We start from the raw sequence: 20,994 nt of genomic DNA on the forward strand, positions 1-20,994 counted from the left end.
AGTCAGTGTCAATTGTTGATTTGTCCTGTTCACATTGTATGACGAATTATGATGTCTGTTTAGTAGCCGTTTGCATACTATGCATACTCTCTCCCTCTTCATGTGTGTGTGTGTGTGTGTGTGTGTGTGTGTGGGGGGGGGGGGGGGGGGGCGGGGCGCCAGAGGGGGTGTTCGCCCAGGGCGCCTAACAGGCTAGGACCGCCACTGTTTCTATGTCATGTATGAACTGTACATCATGTAGAGTCTGAGTGGGTAAATTACTCAGGGTAATGTAAACATTGTACACAGGAAATCAAAGCCAGAGGACAAAATAAAACTTTGCTGTAAAACGTTGCTGTAGGGTATGTACGTTATTGCAAACCAATATTTTCATAACTTTTTTGCATTGTCAAAGAATAAAAGTGGCCAGAACTTGGACAAGAAAATTGCAACTTCCGTTATGGTTTTGTAAGACCTCACCAGCTTCCTCATTTTGTTTAGCAGTAACGCTAAATAAAATTCAGCTGCAATATTTTAGTCAACTCAGCAACAAATCAGATACTTTTACTTCCTCTCTTTCAGTCGGTTCTCATGTGAGCTCTTTGGTACAGAGCTTCTGTTGCAATCTGGGGAAGAAGTGTCATCTTTTACCTACTGCATATGTTAAAAGAGGCTCCCAAGTAGGAAGTGAAGGTCATTCGGGGCTATAGGAAGAATGGAGACGGCAATGAACAGGACAAGGAATGAGGTCACATACACTCAGAGTAACCCACTGTTTGACATGTCACTCAGCAGGAGTGATCTCTACAGCCTTCAGCCTGATGGTGAGTGCTAAGACAGTGAGTGTTACTTCTTTCATAGAAACTGTGTTGAGATTTGGAAAATAGTTATCATGTTACAATGAACGTGAAGGCCTAAATCCCTGATTGTTTTACTTTTTAATTTCAAACCTTTGGTGCTGTCGCTTCTGAAGATGTGCCTAAACTTATCCATAACTCTTAACTGGCCATCAGCAGTCTCTGAAGATGGAAATGCCAATTAAGAGATATTATTTTCTTCCTGGTAGGTTGTAACGCTTGAATAATCCATATACAACCTGAAAAAAAACCTCAGTGGAAACATTATAGTATCGTTTAACAAAAATAATTTTTCAATTTGCTATAGTAACCAAAAATTTCTCGTAAAGTAAGAAACACTGAACCATCGTGAAAGCCAATTTCAACCTCGATGCGACCAAAGAAAAGTTTGGACTGAATAAAAACATGAACAGTGGAGTTAAGTGCTTTATTAGACTTGATGACAAAAACAAAAAAATCAGCTTCCTTAAGTTTTTTACGGCAGCTGCCTGAGCAGGTAAAAAAGCAAACAAACAAAAGCTGCTGTTGACAACAGACAAAACAATATTGAGTGTTTTGTTGGCTGTTTCGTCTTGGGAGAGAGTTTATTAAGACTCCTGAAACAAAAAGGAACGACATAATGACTTAACTGAATATAGAGCAGTTCAAAGAATAACTTACAGGAAAGTACAAGAGCAAACAAATCATCTAAAAAAAAACACCTGTGGGACTGAAAAACACAGAAGTAACCTGAATACTGGCAAGAGAAAAATGATTTGATTCAATTTGAATTAATTCTGGGGACTGCAGTGTCAAATGTAAGACTCTGTTGCTTCTAGTGCTCGTAAGTAAACTTTATTGTCATCTCTACTATATACAGTACAGGATATAGAGAGACGAGGCGAGGCTCCGGTTCCACTCAGTGCAAAAGACAAACAATAAATATAAGAAGAGAAATAAATATAGACTTAAAGACAAAGATAAAAGGATCAATAACAGTTAAAATTTACAATTTACAGTTTGAAAACTGCAACAAAACCCATTTCCCACCCACTCTAAATCAAAAATCAGTCTAATGTCATTATCTAATGTTGTTATTATTATTATTATTATTATTATTATTATTATCCCCAACCTTTTTTGTTCCACGGACCGGTTTAATGTCTAACAATATATTCACGGACCGGCCTTTAAGGTGTCACAGATAAATACAACAAAATAAAATGATACGACCGAGACAAAAACTGTGGTATTTTGTAAATATAATAATAAACGCAAATTGTGTAATTGTGTAACTTTATTAGCAGCGTCCTCCTGAAATGAACCAAGAACATTGAGAGTAACATCCTCCTCTCTGCCCCTTAATGCCCTCTGGTCGCTATGGTAACGCGGAAATATTTCTTTCAAAATAAGACGCACAACTACAACACGGGAAAAGACTCAGGGAAACCGAGTTAATGATTAAAACCCCGAAAACCATAAATTTCACTCAACTCTCGCAGCCTGGTGACAAATGGCTCACAGCCCAGTACCGGTCTGTGGCCCGCTGATTTAAAGTGCTGTCAGTAATACAGTGGCTGTCATTCTTAAACCTGGGACAGAGTGAAATGGCAACCTTTACCAGCAGGTGGTGGCAGTGTTTCATATTTTCTTTCAGTGACAGCAGGTTTGCTCATTAAGAGGTTTTCCACGATTCAAATTTAAAAAACGAAATAAAGAAAATGACATGAATGAAAATTCACTCAAAACAGCTCCTCATATGCCAACTATGGAAAAGCATCTTATGGTACAATCAACAGAGCTTTTAAAATACTGATGTTTTAAACATGCATAAAAAATTATCTCTTTATTTCTCTCTTTCTCCTCTGCTTTTCTCAGTACTAAATGCCTGAATACAAACTCCTGCTTTGATGACAGCCTAGAAATAGAAACTGTGTATTATCCTTGGAAGCACTGAAAGCAAAGTGATAAGTTCCTGTATTTGGTTTGTGCAATGTATATACTGGCATTATTTTATTGATTTATTTATTGCTTGACTGATTTATTTGCAGAACAAATAAATAAATGTTAGTGATTCACTTGTGTATATATATATATGTTTATATATATATATATATACACACACACACACATATATATATATATATATATATATATATATATATATATATATATATATATATATATATACATATATATATATACATATACACACACACACACACACACACACACACATATATATATATATATATATATTGTGTGTGTGTGTGTGTGTGTATATGTATATATATATATATGTATATATATATGTATATATATATATATATATATATATATGTGTGTGTGTGTATATATATATATATATATATATATATATATGTGTGTGTGTGTGTGTATATATATATATGTGTGTGTATATATATATATGTGTGTGTATATATATATATATATATATATATATATATATATATGTGTGTGTGTGTGTGTATATATATATATATATATATATATATATATATATATATATATATATACATATATATACATATACATATATATATATATATATATATATATGTGTGTGTGTATTATTGTGTTTCAGATCTGAAGTCATCCCGGCCCAGGAAACTACGGTGTTTCCATGTCATAGTTATTTACCTCATCCTGCAGACAGTCCTTAATGCTTTTCTTCTTTATAAAGGTACAGCTGCATATCATCTCATTTCACAGCTATAAAGAAATCAAGATCAATCCATTTAAAAAAAAAAATACATTAATGAGTAGCACTTTAAAATAATGTCACACTATTGAGCATTATTAAGGTATCAGAAAGTGTTTAATCCACCATCACATTTTATTCTCCCTAGTATGTAATTGATAAATACAGATATAAATGTTTATTCATGACAATAAGCTTATTTATAACATGTTCATTGTATAATTTATAAATCAAAATAAGTGATTAACAAATGGTTAAAAGATGCATATGACTAAGATATCAAGATAAACAGTATTCTACCTTTTTATCCCTCATGACTTCTTTTTAACTTGTATATTTTTTTTTTATAGCATTATCATTTTAAATGCACACGCACAGTAGTCATATTAATCTTACTACATATTACTATTATTATTAGTAGTAATAGTAGTAGTATTAGCACTGATGGAGCATTGCAAAGCAGCCCCTGTCGCTGTAGAATGAAATAACTTATGAGCAAAGACAGAAATAAACGACATTATTTAAAAGTTCAGTGATGCTACCATATCAACAAACACCATGGCGACAAGGTTCAATTTAGTTTAATTTATACAGCAACAAATCGCAACAACAGTTGCCTCAAAGCACTCGATACTGTAAGGTAGACCCTACAAACACTTCCAGCACAGTTACTCCTCCTCCTTCTCTCATCCCAACCAATCACAGCAGATGGCCCCGCCCCTCCCTGAGCCTGGTTCTGCCGGAGGTTTCTTCCTGTTAAAAGGGAGTTTTTCTTTCCCACTGTCGCCAAAGTGCTGCTCATAGGGGGTCATATGATTGTTGGGTTTTTCTCTGTATCTATAAAGCGCCTTGAGGCAACTTTTGTTGTGATTTGGCGCTATATAAATAAAATTGAATTGAATTGAATTGAATTGAATTGAATTGCTCCATCTCTCTGGACAGCAGACATCTAAAGACGTTGTTGATCAGTTATTTAGACTTTATAAATGCCACAATGACCATGTTATAAATAAATAATTATAAATAAGCATCTTAATCATTAATTTTTATATTTGTATTTAATGAGGAGTAATGGTTTATAAGTGGTGAAGCACTTACTAATACCTTAGTAATGCAGGTTAGTAAGGTTAGGGTGACATTATTATGATGTGTTACTCATTAACATACATGGGAAGAAAGTATAGTGAAACATATTTGTTCATTTTCTCTTGGTTCCAGTTTTCACACTGGAGGCTTCACTGGCTCGCCCCAGATCAGAGGAGCAAACGTCCAATGATGGTTCTCATGGTTATGAAAGCTTCCAAACTCTCATACAAAACAACAGTCGAGAAACCAAGAACCTGAGACACCACCTATGGACGCTGGAGAGCCAGGTACTCTTCTTTACATATAATGTGACACAATGGATATTGAAGTTTGTAGGATTGACCCACGGCTGACTTGATCTTTCCTGTGTTGCTCTGGTAGAGCGGATCAATCGCTGCCTCATGTTCTTGGGCAATATGTTGATCCCTAAATTGCCGTTGATGTACTCGCTGGCATGTGAGCGTGTGAACGTGACACAAAGAGTTTGGGCATACATAAAGGTGCAATGGGAATGTGTGTTATGGGAAGCGTTTTAAGTGCTGAGCTTATGTAAAAAGGTACTATTTAAGAAGCAGTCCATCACTGAATAAACAGCGCATCCGGAAAGTATTCCAAAATGGCCTGTATGGTAGTTTGTCCAGACAGAAGCCACAATCATGCATGATGATGGGCAGCCGTGCCCCTCTCCACACGCCTGTCTCACACACAGCCAACGACAAGTATCATAGTCATAACAACTCTATAACAGAGCTTATCTATGTGCTTTGCTTATAGTGAGTCATCTTTATTCTCAATCAAAGATATAAATCAAAGTATAAGTCTGATTAATATGTTAGCTGAGACATGAGCTGAGTAGCTGCAGCCTCAGTAGATGAGTATCTGTGTGTGGCTGCAGGAATGTGAAAGATAAGAAATGTGCTGCCAGCCCAAAATGATGTTCTGAAAGATTCTGGGAAAGAGAAATGGTACTAAGGGTTGAACAGAGATGTCAGATGTGATTTTAATGACAGTTTAATTATGCTTAATACTGATCAGAATATAATCAGATATGAGTTTAACCAATACAATGAATGAGAAAATATAATGATGTCATGATTCCAGAATCACGTATGTGGAAAAGCCACATAGATAGATGGTAAGATATGGTTGGACATCAGGTGATAAGTTGTTTGTTCCTTTCTCTTCTCTGAGATGAGCAGTTCAAAAGCTTAGATTATATTTATATTATAATAGTTATGGTAGTACTTTCTATTACAGCTTGGTAATAAAGGGGTAACGGTAGGGTAACAAGGGGGAAACAAGAGGGTAATAATGTAGTATTTCTAAGTTTTAATATCCAAAGTAATAACCATGTAATATCCAAGTAATATCAAGGCAGCAACAATGGTTACAGTTGAGTATTATTACCCTGAAATGTATGTAATAGGATAATAAGAGCCTCAAAAATTGGGTGTAATAATGTGGAAATAGAGCTCGGTAATAAAGCAGTAATAGTAGGGTAACAAGGACAAAATAGGAGTGTAATAATGTGGTAATTTCTAAGTTATTACCACTCAATTACCAGTAGTAGTTTCTATATAAAAAGCAGGAAACAAAATGCCAAACCGCCTGTTTCCATTTAATAACACATTAATAACCGTTAAAGCTAACTTAAAGAAGTGTGGTTATTACCTGGAAATATCTCAGGTAGTTTCCATGTAATAAGAAGGAAACAGCTGCAAAACCACTTGTTTCTATCTAATAGCACATTTATAACTATGTAATAAGCTTTTAAAGCACACTTAAAGAATAGTAACGACACCTGTGGTGGTTTCTGTGTAATAAGCAGGAATTTAACACTATGGTCGTGATACCTGATTAAAAAAAGCACCAGGAAGTCTGTAATGAGCTGGAAACACTTAAACACAAAATGTTAATAATTAAGTTAAAAACAATAACACATATGAATACATGTGTGTTATTCTCTGCACAGGAGTGTAGCGGACCCTCCATCATGGCAAAATGTATACATGGATGACAACACATAATATGGTAAATATAGTTAAGGTGGGAAAGAAAGTGGAGCACATTTTTAAAACTGTAATCAGTCGTGGCAAATCATCAAACGTCTGCTGACATCTTGGTGAATTGAGTTGTGTAAATCCACAAAGAGCAGTAAAGCTAAAAGCAGCAGTAGCTCAGATCAGCTTATCACAGCTTGTACATCAAGAAAATCTACTGGAGCCGCAGATGTTTCTCCACACTGAGCCATCCCAGCTGTCTTTAGGGTTCCCCCATCTGCTGAACCCCACAACGTAGGCAACAGAAAATAGGAATACAGGAAAATAAAAAATACTACTATTTTAATATTGCCTTAACATTGCACAAGGCTTAGTCAGCTTTACACAAAAACATCCTCCAAAAAGCTGCTTTTTACTTTCTTGCATTTACACACTACAGGTGTGTACTTTCTGTGTAGCTGGCCTGAACCACTGCACTTGGTGTCTTACACTTCTGTCTTTCCTTCTTTCACAGTCTGTCTTTGCAGGTGATTGATGGATGGTATGCCCATCAAAATAAAGCTAACATTAATCTCAGTGTTATTCCACATTACCTGGACTATATCAATATTCAGATCATACAGAGATTAGTTAAAAATATGGTGTGTGGATGTGCAACCATAGTTTTCCCCGATCTGGAGCTGAGTACTGATTTGTATTTCTTTAGATTTAGAAACTTATTCATCTATAATAATTCCTTTAAAAAAGTGTTTCCATGTTTTTACACTTTAACATCACAGTCACATATTTTACCAGATTAAAGGCCTGTGTGGCGAGGAAGGTCAGCTGGACAAACTGAAGACCGGCCTGAGCCTGCTCAATACCACCACCCATAACCTGGAAGGCAAACTAACAGTCATCAGCTTGAAGCCAGGTCTGTGCATGTGTTTACGTACACAACAACAGGGTAAAGCAACAACTATCACACAGGGCGTTGTCTGATTTCAAGCTTTAGATTCACATCATTGTTATTTAGACAACACTGAGGTTATTGTTCTCTGTCCTACAAATTTTAGAAATGTGGTGTTTAACCAAGAATTTACTTTAGATTGCACTGCGTAGCTGAGACTGCGAGGAATTTAATGAGGAATTTCTAACCAAGATTTATCCTTTAGCATGCACAGTAAACAAATATGTAGGGCTGCCTTCATTTGTTTGGTAAAATTAGAAACATCCGGTCGCTTCTATTGTGATACATAATCATCGGGTCACTCTAAAAGCTCCTGAAAAGCCTTCAGTTGATCCTGAATGCTGCAGCAAGAGTGTTAACTGGAACTAGAAAGAGAGACAATATTTCTCTCTTAAATTTGGACTTGAATTTAAAGTCTTCATCTTCACATGCAAAATGAATAACGAGGCCACACCATAAGAATTTATAGCAAGTTTCTAAAAGTAGAATAGAAGGCAGAGCCTTCAGCTATCAGACCCCTGTACTATGGACCAGCTGCCAGTTTGGATGAGTGAGACAGACACTCTCTGGGCTGTGAGGTCTCTCGCTCGCCTCATCCTCCACCTGCGGCTGGTGAGGTCACCCTGCAGAACCAGGAGGAGGCACAGAGGAGCCCCGGGCCCCAGACATCCATATGCCCTCCAAAGCATTAGAGCCTCGGGAGGACCAGAGCAGGGGCAATGGTAGCCCCTGCCCAGAGACGAGCCCTGGAGCGGGGGCTCACCCAGCAACCACAGTGCAGAAGTCCCACGGGGTCGTGGTGACGAGCCTGCATGCTCCGCTGACAGCTGGCTGTGCCAGAGCAGACTGAGGTCCAGGCCCAGGGAACCGAGACCCAAGGGCGCCCCACACTCCAGCAGGGGCCAGACAGAGTCAGGGGGGCCAGGTCCTGCCAAGCAGCCGCTGAAAGTGAGCCAGTACACAACTGAATACTCAGCCTCTGACATCCAGAACCATCAATGCTCTGCCAGGTGGGGACACCAGCCACTGGCAGGGACTGTGGCGTGGGGCAATCCACTCACAGACCCATGAGACGGGGTAGAGACAACCACACAGCCCTGGTCCATGCAGCAGCAGAGCAGCCAGTCCCAGACCCCATGCCTCCCTCCACCAGCTCATATGTGGTGTTGATGCTGGCCTATAGAGCATTTAAAGTACACTTTGCAAAGGAGGAATGAAAGTTGCAAAGCTTTGACAACAGAGCAAGCTTGAAACTAATCAATGCGACTGATTGTCCCGGAACAACAGTAATAATGCAGGAACAATACCTCAGGTGTAATCAGATGCATCATAGCACATATTGTAATAAAATTAGGGATGCAACGATACCAATTTTTTCAAACCGATACTTGGATCTGAGTACTTGCCGATAGAGTACAAAAAACGATACTTCTACCACACACACACACACACACAAATGCAATGAATTGGAAGACAGGTTTTATTTTATTCTCTGCCGATAAAAAATAAAATCTTAATAAAAATGACCACAAAAAAATTTCAAGTGAAAAATAAGCACTTCTGTTAAATTATTGCAGAGTCTCCACATTGTAATTTAACAAAATATCACTGAACTATTGGCACTGTCTCTAGGGAAGACCTTCCCAAAGTGTGGGGCCCGCCCCCTAGGGGGGGCGCAGAGCCATTGCAGGGGGGGGCGCGGCATGAAAAGGGAAAAACAAAACAACGCTTGGACACTGCTAGCACGGGGCGCCTAGACAAACGCAAAGCAGGAGATGAAGCATCGCTGAATATGCTTCCAAACCAACTTTATTCTAAGCCAAAGACTAGAAAATATGGTGAAGCATATCTTCCTTTGGCTTCACCTGCACAAGTGCCGAGGTTGGTCTCCCCTGCAAAATTGGTTTTCCCTGCGTCGGGAGCAAATCACGGACAAACAGGATCCCACATTCTTGATTTTTAGTTCACCAACACTTCTTGTAATGACTAACTACTCCTGAAATTTTGGAGATGTTTGCTCTTTACACAGTAAAGTTACAGTGGGATACAAATAATATCAGGCTGATCCTGCCACGATTTGTTCCCCGGTTCAAATCACGGACAAACAGGATCCCACAGCTGTTTATGTCTTTAAACCCATTTTGCACAGAGAGGCATTTTTAAAAAAAAATGTTGAATATAATTACACAGGAAAAAAACAACTACATGTAAAAATAATTACGCCGTGATGCCTCTGACTTTGTAAATGGAGGGACAGTAACTGCTTGTTTATATGTAAGCGTGTAAAACCTGAAGATAGAGACAAAATACTGTTAATCTGACTATCTGCCATTCTGCAATTCCTCTCATGTAAGCAATAACGTGCGCACGGCGTGACGTGAAAAAAGCCACATACCTTTGACGTTGCCTGACGAACTGTACGAATCTGTATTCCTCGTCCACACATACACGCAAAAAATGAGTTTTAAAAAATCTCAGTTTTCGGTGATTCCAAACGCCGTTTACGTGTGGACGAAACAGCTGCGTTTTCAAAAGTGTGGACGTAGTGTAAAAGAGTTAGTAGTTTATTTTCTTACTACCTGTAATTTAGTGCAGATTACTTGTATTTGCTTAATTGTTTACTAAATGTTTGAAGTGTGAAATAAACCGCAATTGAGCAAAATATGTGTGTGTGTGGTTGGAGGATGTGTTAGTGCGTGCGTGCGCGCGCGCGAGGGGGGCGCGAACATTTTTCTGTAAAACAAAGGGGGGCCCAGCGAAAAAGGTTTGGGAACCACTGCTCTAGGGGATGTCCCCCTAGTGGCCAATCTAAAAAACTACAACAGAAATGACAAGCCACCCTCTGATTAATGAAATAAGTTGGTATCGGTTCATGGTATCGGTTAACTTTTACGAGTATGAGTACACGCACATTTTACAGTATCGGCCCCATCCCTAAATAAAATACTTTCTAAAGTTTATCAAGCATAGCAATGTATTTACGTATGTGTTCTCAGGACCCCCAGGTCCTCCAGGCACCAATGGACATCCAGGTAACCGAGGAGAAAAAGGCAGCAAAGGTGAGGTCAAAGTTACAGAAGCTGTAATTGATGCATTTATATTAACAAATGGACTGGTTCTTATATAGCACTTTTCTACTCTTCTGAGCACTCAAAGCGCTTTAGACAACTTGTGCATTCACACCCATTCGCACAAGCACATTTCTCTAGGTGCTTTCTAGATAACATTCACACACATTCATACTCCGATGGATGCATCGGAGAGCAATTTGGGGTTAGTATCTTGCCCAAGGATATTTGGCATGCAGACTAGGGGAAGCCAGGAATCGAACCACCAACCTTCCAATCAGTAGATGACCTGCTCTACCACCTGAGCTACAGCCACCTCAAATGTGACATAAATCTGTGAAACGTCATATTCAGTAAGTTTAAAGCAGCAGCCGAGGCCAAAGGGAACGAGCTGATGACAGAATCATTCAGAAAAGCAGCGTCACATCTGTATTTATTTTTGCAGTGTTTAGTCTAAAACCTGCTTTGGTAAAGAACAAGAAAAGTTTCCACTGTAAAAACTTCATTCGTTAGACGATGCTGTGGGGTCGTGTGCAGCAGAATACATTAGCTTTCAGCTGCTGCTCTGGCAATGATCCCAGCATTGATGACGCATCATCTCCTGTCAGATGGATGATGAGACCTGGTTGATGGATGAGCTGCAGCCGTTATTTCACATAGCTTCACAATGTAGTGCACTGACATTTGCTGCATGAAATCTCTATCAGGGCTGGACTTTTACTCACACTGACAAATTAACCAGCTCTAATGCATATATTTCCCAATAGATCAAACTCCGCGTGCCCTCAAGCTCTCTGCTAAAAAAAGTCTTTGATCAAACTTATATTTTATGATAATTACATTTAGTTGGTTTTTTGTGGTTATTTGTTGGTTGATTTGTCTGTGAAACACTCGGCTCTATAAGGACACGAAGGACAGATTGTTGATTCACTAACATCTTCATTTTTCCGAGTCCTCACATAATAATTCTCAGTTAATCATCAATTTAATTCATTTTTTATCTTAAGTCATTGCCGTTATCTCAGTGCATTTCATTATGTAAAGACTGTAGAATATTAGAGAAAGATAAAAGATGAAGAAACAGTTTGCGTCGGTGCACAGAGAGAAGATGAAGCCTTCTCAGGCAGCTGCTGTGACCAGTTGTGGGGGTGAAAGCGTCAATATGTTTCTTTTTTTACTGCACTGAAAATTTTAATTAGTGAATCTTATTAAGGATGATTAAAAAGGATGTAAAGTGAGTGCTGTAAAAAGAAGTGTTTTAAGTGTAGTGCACTTATACCCAAGTTAACAAAATTAATGCAAGATTTACCTGCTATTGAAGTGCTTCAGACGTCCACAGAGATGAATGAAAAACAAGCTCCGTCACCTAAAATAGTCACGTTCTGTGCGGTGACAAAGTATTTGACAGCTCCCTGATTTCTTAGCTTTTTGTATTTCTGTTGCACTCACTTGTTTCAAATCATCGCATCATTTTAGACAAAGATAACCTGAGTGAACAGGAAATGCAGGTTTTAAATTGCAATTTCATTTATTGGGGAAAAGATATCTAAACCTACCGGGACCGATATAAAAATGTAATTGTCTCCTGAAAAGATTACCAACCAATCATTTGTCATAATCTTTCACATCACGGTGGAAGAATTTTGGTGCATTTGTTTTAATTCAGCAGCATTTGAAGGTTTTTAAGTATGAACAGCCTGTTTATGGTCATGCCAAAGCACCTCAATTATATTTAAGTCTGCACTGGGCCGGTCCATCACCTTCATTTTGTTGTTTTTGTGAAAAATGGCTAACATGATTTGCTGTCCTAAAGCCTTAGGAATAGTTTTGTAACCATTTCCTGGCTGATAGATGTCAGTTTCTTTAGATTGTGGCACGATGTGTTAGCCTACATCACTTCTTAAAATGTGGTTAAGTACATGTAACACTGGCTTAAAAAATATTATTTTTTTACATTTTGTTTTTGCTACTGGAAACTTTGGAAAGGTCTTTATCTATTTTTTTCCCACTAAATTCAGATTTAAAGTCCAATTAAAGATCATGTATATTATAATTATATATTCGATATAATTACGTTGGCAAAGAAAAGAACATTATTTTGACTCATCTCTGACTCATCAATCTGGAGGAAGAAAGTTGCGATGATAACATTCAAAGTACATCGTTACTGACATTGTGGCCCCATTAGCTGATGTGCTTTTGTGGATCTCAATCAGCACCCCTATGTGAGGAAGGTCTGGAACCTGCTCTCAGTTTAAAAGGTCGGAGTCTCTGATCCTACACTCAAGAAAAAAAAACAACAACCTTTGAATGAACATAAAAAAATGATCATGCAATGAATTTCCACATGATTAAATTGCTTTATTTTAGCAAGGAGACCACAGACAACCATTCACACCTATGGACCATTTAGCATCATTACCCTAACCCTACTCTGCATGTACCTAAAGGGCCACAAACGCAGGGACAACATGCAAACATGCACAGAAAGCCCAATTGGTGGATTCGAACTCTTGCTCTGAGGCAACAGTGCTACTCACCAACCTGTCACCCCATACTGTAAAAAAAGTAGGAAAGCTATGATTTCAAGGCTTGAATTTTATTTACACTTACAAACAGCAACAGCATGCACGTGCTGTGTGTTTACTTGCCTCTAATAACCCCAGTGACTTTCCTGTGGTTTGAAATCTCTTGTGATCAAGCGCTAACAGCTTCGCAGTCCTCCAGATGTCGATCATGCATCCTCTGACGATTTGGTTGCCAGGTTGGCCTCTGATTAAACCTGAAAAACTACCGGAGGATCTGTTCATTTTAAATATGACACCTGAGTGATGTGATGTCAATAATAAACAGGCTTTACAGTTTCACAAGGTGAAAAATAGAATGGAGAGAGGAGAGAAAGGGCAGAATTCAGGCTGAAGAAAAGTATTTCTGCTCTGTGTTGATGTAGGACGGGAGCCAAGAAATCAATGGAAATCCAAATCCTCTTGATTTTGTAATCTAACGTGGCAAAAATGAGAAAAACACAAAACCAAACTGTAAGAAACTGCAGTTCTTCATGATAATTAGACTTATACTGTGATTACATCTTTGATTAAGAATAAAGATGATTTACTATTAGCAAAAGCACATACAGATAAACTATCATAGCACTTTGCATCACTGGAAACATAAAAGGCACCTCTCTCCAATTTAATGTGAGCTAAGCCGGCGAATTCAGACTCTGCCGATCCCCCCTTTCTCGACATGCTGTTTCCTGAGGTAGAAAGTTGCACAGACAGAGCATCCGTTTCTCAATTTCTAGTACCCAACCGCTAAGTTACGGTGAAGTTGAATCTCCTGAATAGAGAGACGAGAGTTCAGCTGTTTGACCAAGTGGAAGTCGCTAACTCCCACTCGATTTTGTGATCGATGTAAACTTAAGATATCAGCTCTTTTACTTCTGTGGTGAAACTACAGGGTTAATATAACTGATCTAAACACTAATGTCTACAGTGTATATTTTGCTGAATAAACCATGTTACTATTTTAAATCGGTTCAACAGAAAACCATGTTGAGGTGACTTTGTTTTCCTGATGTGTAGCATCTGCATAGCTTCTACGGCACGAGTTTCTTCCGTAATAAAGTCAACAAAAATAAAAATAGACGTTAAATTTATTAACTTTAGCAGCTCATGGATTTTGCAAACTATCATCATATGTTGTGGAAACAACATGATTATTTAGGAAATAGATTTTTCTACTTTTACATTGATATAAAATGTGCCCCAATTAAAAAGATCACCTTTAAATGAAATTACTTTTTTAGGGTAGTTTGTATCTTTATTTTTCAAAAAAATGAATTTCAGAGGGTTTTTTTTGCTTTTGTAGAATATCTTATAGCATATTGGTGTGTAAATATAACAAATAATATAAAAAAACAACACTAAAAATAGTTCACATTAGAAAGAATTAACAAGACATTCCAACTGATCACAACAACAACAACAACAACACAAGTCCTGTGTAGAGGACTTTATGTTCTTTACATTTTCACTTTCTTTTTTATAATCAAAGTTTTATACATTTTATGAAAATATGATGTGGAGTAACAGTCAGTAATAAAATTGGTTTGTTTTGTGGTCGTCTTCTAACTGCACTGGCCGTGTGTGCTTTTTTCTGCATGCTTGCGTCATCAGATATTATACTCCATGTATGTTTCTTTCCAGGAGACCATGGAGATAACGGCCTTCCAGGACCAAAGGGTGAAAGGGGAGACAAAGGAGAACAAGGAGAGCCAGGTACTGGAAAATGGTCCACCATGTGGCAGCTATAGTAAGAGCTGCTCACATTCTCTGAAATCTTATCAAAGTTGCTTCAGTGCATCCTTTACAACCAGCTTAGATACTGGGGAGACTGGAGATATCATCTCACAGATCAAAGCACGGCCCCAGTGCAACATTCAGTACTGTTGGCGACAATATTTTAGCACCTTGGGAACGAGAATGGGTGCCGGGGCAGACCAGACACCAGACACTCCCACCCAAGGAGTAAGTACGGATGCAGGAGCAGGCTGGGTCATGGCTGCTCTTACCTTGGAGTGGCATAAGCGATGATCTGGCACCCGCTGTCCCTACCTGAGAACCAGGTACTGGAGCGGGAACCAGCAGGGCCCTAACTGATTTGAGACCAGGAAACGGGATTGGCTGAGCCCCAGCTTCCCAAACCTGAGGCACTGGTACAGCTGCAGGGAATGGGGGGGACCTTGGCCACCCTAGGAGCAGGTGTGGGTGCACAACACATCTCTGCCTGAACTGACTGACTTACACCGATGATCGTTTCAGGCTGTGCTGCTTCATAAACGCTTTCTGAATGAGAAGCATGAGGATTCATCTTCGAGAACAAAAGACAGTCTCAGAGAATGCAGGTCATGAATAAATGAATCGTCTGAGGGAGTCTTTCAAAAAGTAGTTTCATATACATAATCCTCATGCACAGTCTTGTCTTTAGCCAGTTCAAAAGCACAAATGTATGTTTGAGCTTCTGGAAGAAAACGAGCCGTTTATTGTGGCTGATAATGAACGAAACAGAGAAACAAAATGAAACGAAAAGCCAACCATAAAAAACCTAAACTGGGAAAACTAAACACAAAATACCTGAAACACATGGAAAGAATGAGAGGACACGGAGACACGAGGGAGGACAGATTTACAGACTGAGGGAGACAGAGACAATAAATACGCTGAGGGATGACGAGGGAAGTGGAAACAGCTGGAGTGAACAAGATGTGATGAGACGGGGGAAGCAAAACTTAGCACACTGAACACAGGACGAGAGAAGGAACAGGAAACACTGAGACTTACAGCCGGAGACAGCAATGAGATAAACAAGCAGGGAGGCAAACGATGAGACACAAGGAGAGCATGTCTACACACACACTGTCATGGTCCGCGGCCCGGTGTCCGAGGAGCTGATGGGATGACCACGGGTGTGGCTGTTAACTCCACACCTGCATCCCATCTCAGGCGATTATCAGGTGGACTATTTGATCCAGCCCAGCCAGCTGCTCCACGCCAGTCCGTTAGTCGTCTCACAGCGGTAACAGCTCGGCGTGTTTTTGAGCCACCTACCCGTCTGGAGTTTGGATCGCCTCCGGTACCAATCGCCTCTACTTTCCTGGTGCTCCCCCGCGGACCCTCACCCCTCCCTCCGGCTCCCACGGCCCCACTTTGACTGTAAGACTCATACTCTCCCCCACGTATGCTGCTATTTCCCCGCTCCCCAGTAACTCTCTTCCTCTTTCTGTTACAGCCTCCCACAGTCCCGATTACGGCGTTCCTGCGTAACTCATCCCCCGGTCCCTTGGTTTTTCTAGTTTCTCGCGTGTTTTCCTTTGACCCTTCCGGGACACCTTTAGTTGAAATAAAGTTTATTTTTCGTACTCCTGTGCGTGTTGTCTCTGCATCTGGGTCCAGCTTGTGTACTGAACTTTGGTTCATGACACACACAACCAGTTTGAGTAATAAAAATAGAATTATTTTTATTACTCAAACTGCATATCTCATTCAGCATGTCAATTAAACATATTCAATTCAATACTTTATTGTCCCACAAGGGGAAGCAATAAGAATAAACAAAACAATGATAAAAAGCCACAAGACAGTTATTTGCCATTAAGGAGACGGGTTCTCTAAAACGATGGCCAGAGTCAAACTCACTTCAAACAGTTTATAATAACATGAGCCTTCCTTCCTCTTCCTTATATCTTTGATTATAGCTTCAATTAGCACACATGAACTTTGTTTAGCACGCTGTATCACTTTAAACTTAAGAGGCCAGATGTCTTTTTATCCTCTCAGACTTAATAAGAGGTGAACAGGGAGGGCTTCATTCCCTCAGTTAGAGCTGGGCGATATGAGAGTTTTTCATATCATGATATGTTTTTTTTTTCATTTCAGGCGATAACGATATATATCACAATATAAGCCAAATAACTATATTTGTAAGATTTAAATGTGCCGTTGCTCACAAGTAAAATGTGAAATAATCAGCAGCTTGTTTTGATTTAAATATTTATTTCCCATAATAAGTTCAACAGGGTAGATGTGCTTAACATGAGACTGTTTCAGATAAATAAAGACAAATATTGCAAACGACACAAAAGGCAGCCGCTAAAGCGTTTAAGTTTCAAAACAGAACAAACAAAACAGACTAAATTGTCAATTCCACTTAGAAACAAAATATTAATTCTAAAAATAAATCTTAGTTTGTTTTACAGAAGAACAGACAAAATTGACTAACTTTTGTCAATATCAAATAAACTGAGAACTAAAAGGAAATTCTCAATCTCTCCTTGTTGTATAGTTTAGCTTTTCAAACAGTTTAACAGTTACTTTAGTCTGACAAAAGCCGAATGACGAATTAGCGCTTCCAGTCAGAGACTGAGCATGCACCGCTTTATTGTATTTCCAGACTTGCTTTCGGCACATTTACAGTGGCTACTCTGTTTTTGTCAGACTTGAAATAGCAGAAATACCGTCACACTACTGAACTTCTGTGGCTCTTCCGTTCGACAATCTCTCCGGCGTTGGAACCATCATCTGTTTTCTCTTCGCTAACCTTCGCTCACGCTCTCGGTTGGTTTTTCCTCCATTACTCGGCGGCACGGCGGCTGGCCGCTTCCCAAACAAATACACATGTGCGGCTTGGCACTTGTGCTGTACGTAACAAGTCACCTGACGTGACGCTGCGGCTGTGATTGGTTCGGCTCTGCACTACTTAATTTGAATTGGCTGTTCTTCTTTTTTTTTTAAGAGGACAGGAGAGATGAGGTCTATCGCAATAGTTTAACTTTTCTATCAAGAAAAAGTTATTTCGCAATACATATTGTTATCGTTCTATCGCCCAGCTCTACCCTCAGTCCAACCTTTCCACTTCTTCTCTGGCTCCTCTGTGAGCTCTCGGTGTTCCTCGAGCTTCTCACATTCCTTCTTCCTGGAGTTGCTACCACAGTGTCACTACATCGATCCCTACAGCCTTCTTCCTCTACTTGTTCTTCCCATTCAGCTGACTCCTCTGGATGCTTCTTACGCTCTGCAGGTATTTTGTGGTTGAGACTTTTCTAGCAGTTTGGTTTCCCTCTGTGACACCAAGGTTAGTCAGTGGTACCAGCTTCTGTCATTATGCAAATGTGCCGGAAAACACAACAAGTTTGAACCGTCTAGCTTTGATTGGAGGTTATGTTGGAGATCATTGTCGTTCTTCATTATTCTAACAACTTTGTGCAATGTACCGGTACCACTGGCAGCCAAACAGCTCCAGAGCCAGATGTTATCACCATCATCAAGGTATAAATAATATGCTTCATTTTAAAAGCCCTGACTGTCATGAACTGTGTGTGAGGAGGGCAGGATTGGACCCTGAATGCAGACAAGATCATTATATCAATAAGAGAAAAGTCACAACACAAACTAACCTGTCCAAAGGAAGAAACAACACAACCAACAACCAGACGCACTTCTGTGGCCGACCAGCCTTCACTAGTAGCAGCAAAAAACATCTACACTGTTCCCGAAACTGTCAAAACGACTTGTCTTTCCATTCTGCTCAGAATCTCAGACTCTAGAGAGCAGAGAAAATTGCAAGTGGACCTCAAACAGACTTTATAATGTTTTATGGCTAACTGCTCAGTGAGTGCAGGTGCAGGCTGGGAAAAATGAGCACCTCACCTGCACATTCCCATTGCATGTAACTGAGGCCAGATGGCCATAAACCTGTCCTGCAGAAGGCGTTTGGTTTATTCATTGTGAGCAGCTGCTAAGATCGTCAGCTGAAACAAGTATGTAAGTTTATGTTATTGGGATGTTTCACGGCTTTGGTGACTACAAATGTCACCCTTAGATAAGAGGAAACTGGTTAGGATGTCTGTCTTTTGTTCATTTACATTTACGAGTTAAAATTTGCTCCCATAAAAGTTAAACAGACATTTTAAAATCACCGTTGTTGTCTTTACAAATGCAGGTCCTGGGGGTCCACCTGGGGATCAAGGACCAGGTGCAAAGGGAGAGAAAGGTGACCCTGGCAGTGCAGGTAAGGTTTTTGGTTAAAGTCATTGCAGCCGTGTTGAGGATTCACTCAAACTCAAACTGAAGCAGATTGATTATACACTAGGGCGACCAATCATCCTCTTTCTCTGCACTTGTTGACTTGTAAAAGACTGTATGACATTTTTTATTTCACCATTCATTAACCGCACAGAGGAGGCATCGTTTAAATATGTCAAAGTTTTCTTTAAGCAAACAGTTTTATTACACACACACAAGTGCAATGAATTGGATGCCAATAAAAAATAAAATCTTAATAAAAATGACCACAAAAAAATTTCAAGTGAAAAATAAGCACTTCTGTTAAATTATTGTGTCCACATTGTAATTTAACAAAATATCACTGAACTATTGGCACTGTCTCGAGCTTTCAGAATAATAAATAAACACTTCTGTTTGGAATAAAATAAATACAAATTAGGTTTGAAAATAAAATAAACTTTTAAATTATTGCAGAGAGTCCATATTGTAAACAAACAAACAAAATAACGAAAGTATTCGGCATTGATGAACTCCTCATCTGCCCGTGGATCATCAGTCCACTGTGCCGTTAAACCGAGGACTGACATTGCGCACACACTGCTTGTCTTTACCTCTTTAGAAAGTTTTGGCACAATTATCTCTCTGATGTGTGGGCGGTTGGGAATTTCATATCGCGGCTCGAGTATGCTGAGAAGATCCTATGTTTTCCACGACCAGCATTGGCTGGTCATCCAGAGCGATAAAATGAGTCAGAGCCTCTGTTATTTTAACTGTCCGTGGATTTTCTCTTGACATGTTTCTTTGCTTTTCCAAAACCTGAGTTAAAGTTGGCTGTTCCACACTGCTGACATTTTGTTTAGCCTAGCTACAGCAGCCTCCAGTTTCTCTTTTTTATCTGGAGCCGCCAGTCTCACTCGTCTAACCCTGTGCCTGTTTAGCGCGGGATGTCCCCCTAGTGGCCAATCTAAAAAACTACAACAGATCGGTATCGGTGCATCCCTAATCCCAATCACTAATGGCAGTTACGGTGCCACCGCCTAGGACAGGGTTGTCGAACTCATTTTACATTGCAGGCCACGTACGACTCATCTAAGCGGTTGGTGAATCTCCTTTTCTGTCAGTGTAAAGAAGTTTCATATTTAACAGTTTTTCTACATGATAAAGAAAAAGAAACAAAATAAATATTTGTATTAGAAAGTGAAAATCAGAAAGCTTGTTTTTCACAAAGTTACAGAGGTTTTATTAGAAACATAGCTACGCGTTTAGCAATTTGGCATAATTCACTACCAAGAAATGGTTAAATTTTTGTAGTGAATAGCAGGAATTAGGCTTTCTTGTCAGAAGTCATTTTAGGAAAACAGAAAAACAGCAGCCAGCAACACTCTACACAACTGGTGCGTAATAAACAAGTAAACAAGGCAGATAATAGAGATTTTTGCACACAGAGATGGAGCTGATTTGGTGAATTTGGCTCGCTGAGTGATCAATCCTGCAGTTTTGCAAGATGTCTGTTATGACTTAAATGCCTTCATGCACCTGAACGTATACACAAAACTGAATGTGTACACAAAACTGAATGTATACACAAATCCAGAAATAAACGGACTGAAAATGATTTAAGGCTGACTAATCATAGTATCAAAAAAATAATCACAGCGTGTCACTTGTGCTGTATTTTGACAAGTTATTCCATAATGAATTAAATTCATTTTCACCTCAAAGTTCTACACCCAATAAGACAAAGTGAAAAAAGTTTGCTTGCAATTCTTGCAAATTTATTAAAAATAAAA

At 39.2% G+C, this 20,994-nt stretch overlaps 1 protein-coding gene across 1 annotated transcript in view; it reads left to right on the forward strand.

Annotated features, from left to right (window-relative positions):
- Positions 1 to 556: 556 nt before the first annotated feature.
- marco (macrophage receptor with collagenous structure) overlaps positions 557 to 20,994 on the forward strand; it is a 30,437-nt gene continuing 9,999 nt past the window's right edge. The window contains exons 1-7 of the mRNA XM_085136123.1: positions 557 to 803; positions 3,421 to 3,519; positions 4,756 to 4,910; positions 7,419 to 7,536; positions 10,569 to 10,631; positions 14,849 to 14,920; positions 19,140 to 19,208. Of these exons, the coding sequence (XP_084992249.1) occupies positions 695 to 803; positions 3,421 to 3,519; positions 4,756 to 4,910; positions 7,419 to 7,536; positions 10,569 to 10,631; positions 14,849 to 14,920; positions 19,140 to 19,208 (685 nt within the window). The 5' untranslated portion in view covers positions 557 to 694. The remainder of the gene's footprint in view (positions 804 to 3,420; positions 3,520 to 4,755; positions 4,911 to 7,418; positions 7,537 to 10,568; positions 10,632 to 14,848; positions 14,921 to 19,139; positions 19,209 to 20,994) is intronic.

This window comes from Neolamprologus multifasciatus, chromosome 16 (genome assembly GCF_963576455.1).
Source record: "Neolamprologus multifasciatus chromosome 16, fNeoMul1.2, whole genome shotgun sequence".
Taxonomy (NCBI): Eukaryota; Metazoa; Chordata; class Actinopteri; order Cichliformes; family Cichlidae; genus Neolamprologus; species Neolamprologus multifasciatus.